Source organism: Carcharodon carcharias, chromosome 17 (genome assembly GCF_017639515.1).
Source record: "Carcharodon carcharias isolate sCarCar2 chromosome 17, sCarCar2.pri, whole genome shotgun sequence".
NCBI classification, from domain to species: Eukaryota; Metazoa; Chordata; class Chondrichthyes; order Lamniformes; family Lamnidae; genus Carcharodon; species Carcharodon carcharias.
Genome location: NC_054483.1, coordinates 1,530,702 through 1,545,991, shown reverse-complemented (window position 1 = coordinate 1,545,991; position 15,290 = coordinate 1,530,702). Strand labels below are relative to the sequence as shown.

General features: G+C 41.7%; 1 protein-coding gene across 2 annotated transcripts in view; it reads left to right on the top strand.

The window, feature by feature from the left end:
* The window catches only part of ckap2l (cytoskeleton associated protein 2-like), a 43,383-nt gene extending 30,049 nt beyond the window's left edge, over positions 1-13,334 (top strand). The window contains exons 8-9 of one of the 2 annotated variants that reach the window (XM_041210115.1): positions 5,284-5,443; positions 10,782-13,334. In XM_041210115.1, the coding sequence (XP_041066049.1) occupies positions 5,284-5,443; positions 10,782-11,001 (380 nt within the window). In that variant the 3' untranslated portion in view covers positions 11,002-13,334. Of the gene's footprint in view, positions 1-5,280; positions 5,444-10,781 lie in introns of both variants that reach the window. The other variant, XM_041210114.1, reaches the window with a different exon arrangement.
* The last annotated feature ends 1,956 nt before the right edge of the window (positions 13,335-15,290 follow it).

Sequence of the window (15,290 nt, the reverse complement as noted above, 5' to 3'; positions counted from 1 at the left end):
AAATAAATATGTTCCCAGAAAGAATAGGGGTGGAACTCTCTAAACTTAGATCCCCTTGGATGTCAAAGAATCTACAGAATCGGATAAGGCAAAAGAGGGAAGCTTTTGTCTGATACAAATAGTTCAATAGTGCAGAAAGCCGAGAAAGTACTGGATGAAATTAAAAAGGAAAATAGGAAAGCAAAGAGAGGGGATAAAATATTGGCAAGTAAAATCAACCAAGATGTTACAGAGGAAAAGGATAAGTAAGTAAAAAGAAAGGCTGATTAAAGACCAAAAGGGTAAGTTGTGTGTGGAGATGGAAGACATGGGCTTGGTTTTTAATGGATACTCTAAGCGGGTGATGATGTAGACATTTTAGTTCAGGAGGAGGTATTTGAAATATTGAAGGAGATAAACCTAGTGAGGGGAACTATTAAGGCATTTAGCATCTTTGAAAGTAGGTAAGTCACCAGGCTTCCAGATGAAATATATCCCAGGCTGTTGAGAAAGGCAAGGGACGAAATAGCAGAGCCTTGAATCACCCTTTTCCTATCTCCTCTGGCTCCAGCTGTGGTGCTGGAGAGCTTGTAACGTTGTGCTGTTGTTTAAAAGGGATAAACTGACTAATTATAGACCAGTCATCCTAACCTCTGGTGGAAAAATTAGGAAAAAATTGAGGGCAGGTATAAGGTGTTATTTATTTAATCAAGAACAAAGAACAAAGAAAAGTACAGCACAGGAACAGGCCCTTCGAGTCAGCAGGAATTTGTTAAGGCAAGGTCATGTCTCACTAATTCAATGTTTTGAGGGGATGTCGTGAGGGTAGTACATTTGGTGTTATCGGTAGAGATTTTAGCAAGGCTTTTGACAAGGTCTGACATGATAGACTGGCCAGAAACTTAAAAACAGAAATGGCAGTTATGTCCAAAATTGACTCACTGGCAGGAAGCAGTGTTATGGTCAACGGCTGCCCTTATGCGAAGGCTGTTACCCATCATGTTCCTCAGAGTTCAGTACTAGGTCCTTTTGATTTTTCATGATGTATATCAATGGTTTAGACTTAAGTGTGAGGGCATGATTAAGAAATTAGCAAACGATACAAAAATTAGCTATGTTGTTGATGAAGGAGGAAGCTGTAATCTGCAGGCAGATATCAGTGGACTGGTCACATGGGAAGCAAAGTGGCAAACGGAGTTCAATCTGGAGAAGTGTGAGGTAATGAATTTGAGGAAGGCTAAGAATGCAAGGCAATGCACAATAAATGGTTGGATTCTGAAAAGTATAGAAGGACAGAGGGTCCATGGAATGTATGGATCTCTGATGAAAGCAGGACAGGAACATAATGTGGTTAAGAAGGCATAAGGGATATATTCCTTTATTAGTCAAGGCACAGAATATAAGGGCAAGGAAGTTATGCTAGACCTTTAAAACACTATTTAGGCCACAGCTCTGCATTGCAGGAAGGATAAGGGGGGATCTCATAGAAACCTATAAAATTCTAAAAGGACTAGACAGGGTAGATGCAGGAAGGATGTTCCCGATGGTGGGGGAGTCCAGAAACGGGTCACAGTCTGAGGATATGAGGTAGACCATTTAGGACTGAAATGAGGAGGAATTTCTTCACCCAGAGAGTGGTGAGACTAGAATTCGTTACCACAGAAAGTAGTTGAGACCAAAACATTGTATGTTTTCAAGGAGGAGTTAGATATAGCTCTTGGGGTGAAAGGGATCAAAGGATATGGGGAGAAAGCAGGAGCAGGCTATTGAGTTGGATGATCAGCCATGATCATAATGAATGGCGGAGCAGGCTTGAAGGGCCGAATGGCCTCCTCCTGCTCCTAGTTTCTATGAAGGATGTGGTCACAGTAGAGAGGAGATTGATGAGCATTTTTACTGAGGAGAGATTGGATAGGCTAGGGTTTTCTTGGAACAGAGGAGGCTGAGGGGAGATTTAATTGAGGTATATAAGATAATTGAGGGGTTGAGAGAGAGTGGATAAAAATTACCTATTTCCATTAGGGAAGTCAATAACCAGGGGGCAAAGATTTCAAATAATTGATAGAAGGATTTTTTTTTAAATTCATTCATAGGATGTGGGTGTCACTGGCTAGTCCAGCATTTATTGCCCATCCCTAGTTGCCCTTGAGAAGGTGGTGATGAGCTGCCTTTTTGAACCGCTGCATTCCATGTGGTGTAGGTACATCCACAGTGCTGTTAGGGAGGGAATTCCAGGATTTTGACCCAACAACAGTGAAGGAACGTCAATATAGTTCCATGCCTGGATGGCGTGAGGCTTGAAGGGAAACTTCCAGGTGATGGTGTTTCCATGTATCTGCTGTCCTTGTTCTTCTAGATGGTAGCAGTCATGGGTTTGTAAAATGCAGTTTAAGGAGCCTTGGTGAATTCCTGCATTGCATCCTGTAGATGGTACACACAGCTGCCATTGTGCTTCGGTGGTGGAGGGAGTGAATGTTTGTGGATGTGGTGCCAATCAACTGGGCTGCTTTATCCTGGATGGTGTCAAGCTTCTTGAGTGTTGTTGGAGTTGCACTCATCCAGGTAAACATGGAGAGTATTCCATCACACTCCTGTGTCTTCTAGATGGTGGGCAGGCTTTGGGGAGTCAGGAGGTAAGTTAATTGCTGCAGAATTCCTAACCTCTTGTAGCCACAGTATTTATGTAGTAAATGCTGGCCTAGTCAGTGACAGCCACATCCTATGAATGAATTAAAAATAAGTTTCTGGTCAAAGGTAACCCCCAAGATATTGATAATGGGGGATTTGGTGATGGTAATGTCAAAGATGATGGTTAGATTTGCTCTTGTTGGAGATGGTCATTGTGTGGCATGAATATTAGTTGCCACTTGTCAGTCCAAACCTGCATATTATCCAGCTTTTGCTGCATTTGGACATGGACTGCTTCAGTATCTGAGCAGTCACAAATGGTGCTGAACATTGTGCAATCATTAGCGAACATCCCCACTTTCTGACCTTATGATGGAAGGAAGGTCATTGATGAAGCAGCTGAAGATGGTTGGGCCGAGGACACTACCCTGAGGAACTCCTGCAGTGACGCCCCGGGACTGAGGTGATTGACCTCCAACAGCCACAACCATCTTCCTTTGTGTGGAGAGTTTCCTCGCTGATTCCCCTTGACTCCAATTTTGATTAGAGGAAAGTTAGGAAATGTTTTCCCCCAGAGGGTGGTAGGAGTCAGGAACTTATTGAAATGGTGGTAGAGGCAAAACCTCTCATGCTGTAGCCTACAGGGCTAAAGATCAAGAGCTGGAAAATGGGACTTCGGTAGATAGCTCTTTTTCAGCCACACTATTGCATGCTTCTGTGCCATAAATTGACTGTATTTTAAACATCACACTATAGTGAGAACAAATTTTTCAGACATCTAATTAATTTGCTTGTTCTGGAATGCCATTCTTTCCTATACTAAAAATACATTTATTGTGCTCCTGTTAATTTAAATAAGTGCCTCGAAGGCAGTGATCAGCTCAGCCATACAGACCAGAAAGACTCCAGATTTGACAAAAGCAAAATACTGCACAAAATCTAAAATACAAACAAAATGCTGGAAATGCTCACTTGTTTTTTATTTGTTCATGGGATACAGCTAGGTCAGCATTTATTGTCCATCCTTAAAATTGCCCTTTGGATGTTCTCAGCCCATGATCTTGCAATAGAACTGCACCCTGACTGCTGAGCTAGTTGATTTTGGCTGTGCTGCAGGAAGATTACTCCAGCAAGCATCTCCACCCTGTGTTAGAGTGGAGCTCAGATCCTGTTCCTGATTGCTTTTGGTGCCCTTTCTTCAGAAGTGTGGGTGTAAATGTATGGTGAGGATAGATTCAGGCTGGCCTTGCTCACTCTCCTTTTTTGTGAAATTGCATGACCCTCATTATGCGGTTGAAGTATGAATGATATGGGGGCTTGTCCAAGAGACTGGAAAGTGGCTAGTGTTAGTTAGAAATGTGCCCAACAACAATTAATAACTCTGAGAGAGAAGATGAAATTGTGTGTGAACTGATAAATATTAATGCTCAAGACTAGTTCATCACTCTTTTTTGTTTTGGCCCCTAGGTCAGTCCTGTCCTTTCCTGTATAACGTGGTATGATTCTCTTGTAATTAAGTCAAATGTTTGATGGATAAAGTTGAATGTTTGATAGATACAATACATGTGTAGAGGTTATACTGAGGAAAATGCAGGTGGAGTTCTGTGTCCTGTTCTGGTCATAATGCTCCGAAAAGCACTTGCAGTACATTGAAATGGACGTAGAGAAGCATGTTTTCTTCTGTGTAAAACCTTAAGGACAGAGGCAAGGAAATTGAGCAAAATAGTGCAAAAAAATGGATGTTCATGCAGATGCTGTTTGATAAAATATTTAATGATATGCAGAAGATGAGCCCTCAATATAACTAAAAGATAGTGTAGACCAAGTCAGAAATTTAAATTGGCAAAAAATAGACTAGAGAGTTAGGATGAGAGAAAAGTGAACTTCACAGGATCATAGAATGATTGCACCACAGAAGAGAACCATTTGGCCTGTTGAGTCCATGCTGACTCTCTGCAAGAGCTATTTAGTTAATCTCATTAAGCTGCCCTTTCCCTGTAGTCCTGCAAAGAAATGTTCCCTTCAGGTGCTTATCCAATTCCCTTTAGAAAGTCACAATTGAATCTGCCTCCACTTTGGAATGCATTGTGCATTCCAAATTCTAACCACCCTCTGCAGAAAAAAGGCGCTTCCTCGGGCTGCCTTCGGGTTTTTTTTTTTGAGAAATTTATTTCTTGCCCCTTTCTGACGATGGGAATGGTTTCTATCCACTCCATCCAGACCCCTCATGATTTTGAACACTTATCAAATTTCCTCCCAGTGTTCTCTTTAAGGAGAACAGCCCCTGCTTCTCCAATCGATCCATGCAACTGAAGCCCCTCATCCTCCCTGGAACCATTCTCATGAATCTTTTCTGTGCCCTCTCTCATGTCTTCATATCCTCGTAGAGTGCAGTGCCCAGAATTGGGGACACTACTCCAGTTGAGGCCAAACCAGAGCTTTATAAAGGTTCAACATTACTTCCTTTTGCACCCTGACTCTCTTTATAAAACCTAGGAATCCATCTGCCTTATTAATGGCTTTTTCAATCTATTCTGCCACCTTCAACTTTTTGTGGGCATACAACCCCCAAGTCTCCCTGCATTCTCTTCAGAATTGTACCCTTCAGTTTATACTCTCCTCATTCTTTCTACCAAATTTTGATTGGCTTTTTCTGTTCTTGTCCTTTGACAGCAGAAGAAGAGAACGAAACTGAAGATTATGAAACTGAAGATTTCGGCGAATTAGCCACGGTCACACCACATATGACAGCAACCAGGATTTTATATGAGAAAACAGATGGGCATGGTTCATCTGTGGTCAAATACAGAGTTACTGCAACGCCTCAAGTGCTCAGGTAAGGAATTGGGGGTGGAAAAAGCGATTAAAATTTAAATCTGCTGGAATTGCTTGCAACTCTTTCGAGTACAAACCCGTTTCCATCTGTTTCAGATGAAGTTACGTTGTTTCATAGTTTGCCATTGTGAGATTTGAACTCTTGATATTCTTGCAGTTTTACATTTCAATTCCTCCACGTGTTTTTGCCTCGTATGTAACTCTTTCGGGTACAAACACGTTTCCATCTGTTTCAGATGAAGTTACATTTTTTCATAGTTTGCCATTGTGAGATTTGAACTCTTGATCTTGGGGTTGCAAGCCCAGTACCATAACCACTTGGCTATTTAGGCCAAGCCTAAGAAATTTGTTGTAACTCTTTCGAGGACAAACATGTTTCCATCTGTTCCTATTCAGATGAAGTTACATTTTTTCATAGTTTGCCATTGTGAGATTTGAACTCTTGATACTCTTTTGAGTAAACCTGTTTCCATCTGTTTCAGATGAAGTTACATTGTTTCATAGTTTGCCATTGTGAGATTTGAACTCTTGATACTCTTTTGAGTAAACCTGTTTCCATCTGTTTCAGATGAAGTTACATGGTTTCATAGTTTGCCATTGTGAGATTTGAACTCTTGATCTTAGGGTTACAAACCCAGTACCATAACCACTTGGCTATTTAGGCCAAGCCCTTGAACTCTTGATACTCTTTTGAGTAAACCTGTTTCCATCTGTTTCAGATGAAGTTACATTGTTTCATAGTTTGCCATTGTGAGATTTGAACTCTTGATACTCTTTTGAGTAAACCTGTTTCCATCTGTTTCAGATGAAGTTACATTGTTTCATAGTTTGCCATTGTGAGATTTGAACTCTTGATACTCTTTTGAGTAAACCTGTTTCCATCTGTTTCAGATGAAGTTACATTGTTTCATAGTTTGCCATTGTGAGATTTGAACTTTTGATCTTGGGGTTACAAACCCAGTACCATAACCACTTGGCTACTTAGGCCAAGCCTTTACATTGTTTCATAGTTTGCCAATGTGAGATTTGAACTCTTGATCTTGGGTTTACAAACCCAGTACCATAACCACTTGGCTATTTAAGCCAAGCATTGCTTGCAAGAGGATGACGTACAATGATTCCTTTAATTACTTCAGTCTGGATGGTATGCCTAATAGCCAATTGTTTGATTTGAACAACTGGTCATTATCCTGGTTCTTTGGAAAGAATTATTGTAAGGGCTAGCTAACAGGGACGAGGAAAAAATCTACTGTTCAGTTGAAAATCTCTAACTCACCAGGATGTGAGACTAGGATTAAGGAAGTAAGAGTGGGCAGTATATGTGGATTACTGGAATGGGAAGACCTTGGGCGACCAACTAATCTTTTGCTTGCCAGTAAAAACATTGAGTAAATCACAGGAATTAGTGCATTACAATCAGTCTGTATTGTATCCAAGCAACACAATGGGCCAGCTGCCTTGAGTTCAGTTGCTGTCTCTGTTTGCTTTATAATTCTGGGCACAGTTCACATTTCCTTCACAGCTCCTTTGCATTCCGATGGAGCAGGGGTTTATTTTAAAAATAAACTGAAAATGCTCAAATCAGCAGCTGTCAGAAAGTTTCAGATGTTGATTGGCCAATGTATTTACAGCATTTACTGCTTTCCTTTCCCTTTCAATTCTTTCTCTTGAAACATTAAGACTGTTGACTCTCCTCTAGAACATCGCCAGTCTCCTCCTCTAGCCAGTAATATAAAAGAAGATTGCGAGAGTTTTTTTAGATATATAAAGGGTAAGAGAGAGGCAAAAGTGGACATTGGGCCGCTGGAAAATGACGCTGGAGAAGTAGTAGTGGGGAACAAAGAAATGGCGGAGGAACTGAATAGGTACTTTGTGTCAATCTTCACGGTAGAAGACACAAGTAACATCCCCAAAGTTCAAGAGAGTCGGGGGGCAGAGGTGAGTATGGTGGCCATTACCAAGGAGAAGGTGCTAGGGAAACTGAAAGGTCTGAAGGTGGATAAATCACCCGGGCCAGATGGATTACACCCCAGAGTTCTGAAGGAGATAGCTAAAGAGATAGTGGAGGCGTTAGTGGTGATCTTTCAGGAATCACTGGAGTCAGGGAGGGTCCCAGAGGACTGGAAAATCGCTAATGTAACCCCCCTGTTTAAGAAGGGAGTGAGGCAAAAGATGGGAAATTACAGGCCGATTAGCCTGACCTCAGTCGTTGGTAAGATTTTAGAGTCCATTATTAAGGATGAGATTTCAGAATACTTGGAAAAGCATGATAAAATAAGGCAATGTCAGTGTGGTTTCATCAAGGGGAGGTCATGCCTGACAAATCTGTTAGAATTCTTTGAGGAGGTAACGAGTAGGTTAGACAAAGGAGAGCCAATGGATGTTATCTACTTGGACTTCCAGAAGGCCTTTGACAAGGTGCCGCACAGGAGGCTGCTCAGTAAGATAAGAACCCCTGGTGTTAGAGGCAAGGTACTAGCATGGATAGAAGATTGGCTGTCTGGCAGGAGGCAGAGAGTGGGGATAAGGGGGTCCTTCTCAGGATGGCGGCCGGTGACTAGTGGAGTTCCGCAGGGGTCAGTGTTGGGACCACAACTTTTCACTTTATATATTAATGATCTAGATGAAGGAACTCAGGGCATTCTGGCTAGGTTTGCAGTTGATACAAAGATAGGTGGAGGGACAGGTAGTATTGAGGAGGTGGGGAGGCTGCAGAAGGATTTGGACAGGTTAGGAGAATGGGCAAAGAAGTGGCAGGTGGAATACAACGTGGGGAAGTGTGAGGTCATGCACTTTGGTAGGAAGAATAGAGGATAGACTATTTTCTAGATGAGAGAATTCAGAAGTCTGGAGTGTAAAGAGACTTGGGAGTCCTAGTCCAGGATTCTCTTAAGGTTAACTTGCAGGTTGAGTCGGTAGTTAGGAAGGCAAATGCAATGTTGGCATTTATTTCAAGAGGACTAGAATATAAAAGTAGGGATGTGCTGCTGAGGCTTTATAAGGCTCTGGTCAGACCACATTTAGAATATTTTGAGTAATTTTGGGCCCCGTATCTTAGGAAGGATGTGCTGGCCCTGGAGAGGGTCCAGAGGAGGTTCACAAGAACGATCCCAGGAATGAAAGGCTTAACATATGAGGAACATTTGAGGACTCTGGGTCTATATTCGATGGAGTTTAGAAGGATGAGGGGGGATCTGATTGAAACTTACAGAACTCTGAAAGGCCTGGATAGAGTGGACGTGGGGAAGATCCATTAGTAGGAGAGACTAAGACCCGAGGGCACAGCCTCAGAGTAAAGGGAAGACCTTTTAGAACAGAGATGAGGAGAAACTTCTTTAGCCAGAGAATAGTGAATCTATGGAATTCATTGTCACAGAAGGCTGTGGAGGCCAGGTCATTGAAAGTATTTAAGACTGAGATAGATAGGTTCTTGAATGGTAAGGGGGTTAAAGGTTACGGGGAGAAGGCGGGAGAATGGGGTTGAGAAACTTACCAGCCATGATTGAATGGCAGAGCAGACTCGATGGGCCGAATGGCTTAATTTCTGCTCCTATGTCTTATGGTCTCCCTGTTCTGACTGCCCAATAAGCCCAAATAGTAGCAATCATTGGAGACCGATGGTCCATGAGAGAGCGAATTGTGTGCTGCACTTTGATTTGCCCCATTACTGATCTACTTTTACCAATAGACTCCAAATATTCTTCTGAGGCACCATTGGCCAAAGACATTAGCCTTGATTGATCATACACATGGTATGTCCTATATGTCAATAAGATAATCTATAATCTGAGCATGAAAATATATTCTTTTTATTCTTAATTTCCTCACCTACCATTTACATCCGCTCGCTTTCAAGGAGTCATTGGCCAGTAATCAGGATTGGACCTTTGGCCTCTCTCCACCCCACAACCATTGAGAGCTGAGGCTAACTGCTATTCGAACAACGGTTCATTAAGCACAGACCAGGCAATCAAAGTGCAATTGTGCAGTTTAGTGTTGTGCTGGGCTGTTTGGCAGCTTTTACCTCTACCTAGTGATATTAGTGATTGTCTGTGGTGTCTTTCAGTAATAATTTTCTGTTAGTTAGTAATGTTTAATATTGGAATATCTTTGGGCTGTGTTCATACACTGTTGACTGACTTTAATGGGAAGTTCTGTATGAAGTATTAGTCCTGTTTTAAGATATGACCCTGCTGGCCATTTTGACACTGATGTAACCTTGGCTTATTGATAGAATCTGGCCTTTGAGTTTGAACAAGATGTGTTCACACCCTATTCCAGATACTTGAGCAAGTAATCTAGTACTGAGGCAGCACTGCCCTGTTGAAGCTCATCCACCCTGTCAGTTAACCCAAATGGTCCCACGGCAGTCTTTCAAAATGAGCAGCTGAGGCATTCTCAGTGTTCTAACAAGAACATAAGTAGGAGCAGGAGTAGGCCATCGAGCCTGATACACAATTCAATAGAATCATGGCTGATCTGATTGTGGCCTTAACTCTATTTCCTGCCTGTCCCCCTGTAACCTCTAACTCCCTTGTCAATCAAAAATCTGCCTAACTCACCCTTGAATATAGTCAATGACCCAGCCTCCAGTGGGGGGAGAGAATTCCAAAGACTAATAACCCTTTGAGAGAAGATTCCCCTTCATTTCTGTCTTAAATGGGAGAATCCTTAAACTGTGCCCCCTAGTTCCATATTCCACGATGAGGGCATCTACTTTGTCAAACCCCCTCATAATTTTATATGTCTCAATAAGATCACCTCTCATTCTTCTAAACTCCAGTGAATATAGGCCCAACCTTTCCTCATAAGACAACCCTTTCATCCCAGGAATCAGCCTAGTGAACCTTCTCTGAGCTGCTTCCAATGCAAATATATCTTTAAATAAAGAGACCAAAACTGTACACAGTATTTCAGATGCAGTTTCAACTATGCCCTGTACAGTTGTAGCAAGACTTCTCTACTTTTATACTTCATCCCCCTTTGCAGTATTGGTCCTGGCCAAATATTTATCCCTCAACTAACATCACTAAAAAAGATTATCTGGTCATTTATGACATTGTTTGTGGAATCTTGCTATGTACGAACATCTTGAGGTTGTGAAAGGCACTATAGAAATGAAAATTCTTCTGTTCCTCCATTAGTTCAGGTGGAGTGCTTCCAAGGTGATGCTCTCTATCATACTCCACATTGGATAGATGACGTGTTGGTCAGTTAGGAGGTGATTCTCTATCCTGATCTACAGGTGCAGCCTGGATTCTGGCCTTTCCTGCCCCTCACAGGTGAGGACTTGAGAGAATTGAATGGTGTATGTTTTTAAAGTACATCTTTCTTCACAGAGGAAAAGAAACTGTGGACAGATTATGGTCTGTTGGGAAACAAGATGTGAAGTTCCTCACCCCGGTCCGTCGCTCTGTACGGATTGAGCACGTATCTGCTTCATACCCTGAGATGCTGAAAGAACATGACTGCTGTGTGACTTCGCTAAATGAACTTTTAGCTGTGGAGGAGGCAGAAACTTTTGTTTATCGAGAAAACCGGGCCCTGCTGGGAGAATGACTAAAATGTGTCTCCCCAAAACACTTGTGTACGTACGTCAAGCACTGCCTGCGTTCTTTTATAAATAGCCTTGTTATAACTAATATGAAATGTATTAAGAATGTACATAATAAACTCATTTTAGTCATTTATGTTAAAAATTGGCCCATATCTATATCTCTGAACATGCCAGCATATGTCTCCTTGGGCAGGTCTTGCTCTGTTTTCACTAACATTCCAGTATTGCAAGTTCTCACAGTTGAAAGGACCTTTATTGTAATATTAACCCTGAGCTTCAATGATAAACATTGAAAACAGTTATTCTCCCTCTGCTGTCACTTATCACTTTTTCTGGTTTAGTCCCCTTTCCTCACCTTCGTTATAATCTCTTCTCTGAATGTTTTGCCATAAGTTTTAAATGCTTCAATATGCTTTTGCCTGCAGTCTCTGCTGCGATGGAGGAGGGTGTTGCAGCCTGTGCTTTCTCCCACCACTTTACTCTTGGTTGCACAGTTCAACAGCCAAGTCCCTCACCTTCCAAAACAGTAAAATGACAATTGGTCAATGGACACAGACTAAAACTACTGAGCAAGTTTGTTCAGTCAAATGCACAGGAGCAATGGTTGGTTTTACTGATGTATAACTGGAATAAATTGTGGCTCATCCAAGACTGGATAAGCAGTAAGACAATGTAGAGGCAGCAAAGGAGTTGAGAAAGGTGACAAACGGATAGATTTGGATGTCATCAGTGAGGGAACTGATGCCAAGTCTTCAGATGACAGTGTTAAGGAGCAAGAATGGAAGGCCATTGCTGAAGATGATCTAGCTGGCTACAGTCGGATAGATAAGAGTGAGTGCAGCCCCACTGGGATAGATGAGACAAGGTTGGTGTGGGCTATATCAGTGATTAAAGAGGAAAAATGTGAATCATACCCCATAGTCACAGACAATGTTGCTTCTTACTTTGCTTAGTCATTTTTGTGCCGTGGTCAAAGTGGAATCTGAATTAGTCATGGAGTTATGGAAATGCTGGCCACTGACATCACAGAGGAAAGAGAGGATGGAGATGGGGCAATAATTTGGAGAAAGATGTTGACAGAGATTGAAAAGTATGAGACAGGGAACCATTTACAATGTCAACCAACACAGGGATCAGAAGGGGGGAGTCTTTCTACTTTGTAAAATTGGGCATTTAGGATTTAAGATTTTAAAGATGTTGAATTTTTAGATAAAAGCAGATAAGCATGCAACATAAAATAAAATGGCCTGCATTATTTAAAAAAACAATTGGCCCCTGTTGATTCTTCAAGCTCTATTTATAAATATATTAGTTGAGCTGCAGGGGGTTTTTGACGGGTTTGCTCATTGGACTGGGCCCCAAGTTTGAAATCTCAGCTCTTGAGAAAAGCTCAATTTTTTCTGAACAAATGGAGGCCGTTTTATAAAAGGCTTCCTCTGCTTGGAAGATAATGCACTGATGTGTGGTTTTGACCTGGGCATGCTATATGCTTTGTGAGCATCTTGAATACTGGCATCATGTGTCTTGTAAAAGAAATAAATCAAGACCAGGACTCTGGTTAATATGCAGGACTCATTCTTCAGGGCAGTGCCTTAACCAATTAGAGTCAAGCTGCCTGGTTTAAATTTCAAATTGTGCTTGCCAGTTAACTGTCAGCCACTATCAACTGGTGCATCATCCATGGTGATGTATCTACCAATCAGAATCCACTTGCCAACCAATCAGCGCACTCCTGTCATACAGCATAAATTTGTCGCCTTCCTTGGATTTATATTGTGAAATGTCCTGATGAGTGCAAGATGAAAAGCTTGGGCAAAATGCCTCTTTCTAGCAATGTCAATATTCTTTGGTGCATCACCTATATCCTCCCTGATCTGCCAATCCCTTTCAGTGACATTGGGGAACTTACTAACGTTATACTTCAATAACTCAATCTGTTAGGCAATTACTGTATACTGCAACCACTATCTGGTAAGCACGCTATGCTTAATAGTGAAAATATTAACAGCTGTACTATCCCTTTGTCTGCAAGAAGCTCTAATGTGTGTACCTTAACTTATCTTGCAGACCTTCATGAAATCTCCATTCAAAGTTAGAATCCCAAATCAGTTGGGCAGTAAATGTTAAACATTGATTTCTGCTAGCTTTTTCCCCACCCACATACATAAATAGAAGTTAGTAATTGACCTATTATTACCAAAACTAGTTCCAGAACTCTCTTGTTTGATTAATGGAAAAGGAGCTTTCTTGTCTGACTTGAAACTTTTTCTGTATCTTTTATATAATGTATGCAATGTGGAGCAATTAACTTTATGGAATTAAATTTATTCTGGTTTCTCTACAAGTTTTTTTTAAAAAAAAAAACCTTTACGATATCTAAGCAGGACATCCAAAGCTAAAAACCTATTTTATACATTTGAAAATTGCACCTATTAATTCCAACTTTTTACTTGCAAGTAACAGACTTTTGGGATGTGGGAAAAACTGGCATGTCTATTTATTGCCTACTTTTAGTTCTGCAGAAAAGATACTGGTTGGCTTCAGTCCTTGTGCTGATGAAGTGAGAATGCATCACTGACCCAAGGCTGACACATGCAGAGCAACATTAAGCTACATGGCTGAACAGTAGAGCATTAGGCAAAGAAAAGTGTTGTCAAGACTGCATGCACCATGAGTACTCTTTCCAGTTCTGTTTGCTATAATACACAGCTTAATATAAATGATTTAGAGTTAATCACTATTACAGAGACATGGTTACAACCTGACCAAGGTTGGGAAATTGACACTAGGGGATACACATTTCAAAATAAGAGACAGAATGACCTGTTTTTTCCTATTTGTTCTGTCCGTTAACCGATTCTCAATCCATGCCAGTATATTACCCCCTATTCCATGTGCTCTAATTTTTACTTACAAAACTCCTGTGTGGGACCTTATCAAATGCTTCTGAAAATCCAAATACGCCACATCCACTAGTTCGCCCTTACCTAATCTGCTAGTAACACACAAAAAAACCTCCCAAGTTTGTCAAACACTATTTCTCTTTCATAAATCCACATTGACTCTGCCTAATCAGATCATTATTTTCTAAATATCCAGTTATCACATCCTTTATAGATTCTAGTATTTTCCCTACAGGCTAACAGGTCTGTAGTTCCCTGTTTTCTCTCTCCTGAAGGGGGAGGGAGAACAGCCAGAGGTCGTGGTACACATTGGTACTAACGACATAGGCAGGAAGTGACAAGGTCCTGCAGTGGGAGTTCAGGGAGTTAGGCAGAAAGTTAAAAAAACAGGACCACTAGGGTTGTACTCTCATGATTACTCCCTGTGCCACGTGCCAGTGAGGCTAGAAATAGGAAGATAGTGCAGCTAAACACGTGGCTAAACAAATGGTGTAGGAGGGAGGGTTTCCAAAATCTGGATCATTGGGATCTCTTCTGGGGCAGGTGGGACCTATACAAGAAGGACGGGTTGCATCTAAACTGGAGGGCCACCAATATCCTGGCTGCGAGGTTTGCTAGTGTCACTTGGGAGGGTTTAAACTAGTATGGCAGGGGGGTGCAAACCAGAGCAATAGGTCAGCATAAGAATTAAAAGACTGGGAACTAGTGAATATGGCCAGAAGGACTAAGAGGAAGAACAGGCAGGGAGAAATTACTGAACACAGTGGGACTGGGGGTCTGAAATGCATTTGTTTCACTGCGAGAAGTATAACAGGCAAGGCAGATGAGCTTAGAGCTTGGATTAGTACTTGGGACTATGATATTGCTATTACAGAGACTTGGTTGAAGGATGGACAGGATTGGCAGATAAGTGTTCCAGGATTTAGATGTTTCAGGCAGGATAGAGAGGGATGTAGAAGAGGTGGGGGAGTTGCACTGCTGGTTAAGGGGAATATCACAGCTGTACCACAGGAGGACACCTCAGTGGGCTCATGCAGCAAGGCAATATGGGTAGAGCTGCGGAATAGGTGAGAGATTGAAGAAGTTATGTAGGCAGATTTTGGAAAGATGTAAAAGCAATAGGGTTGTTGTGGTGGGTGATTTTAACTTTCCCTATATTGACTGCGAGTCACTTAGTGCTAGGGGTTTGGATGGTGCAGAATTTGTAAGGTGCATCCAGGAGGGCTTCCTGAGACAATATGTAGATAGTCCAACTAGGGAAGGAGCAATACTGGACCTGGTATTAGGGAATGAACCCGGCCAGGTGGTCGAAGTTTCAGTAGGGGAGCATTTCGAGAAAAGTGACCATAAATCAGTAAGTTTCAAGGTACTGGTGGATAACAGGAGTC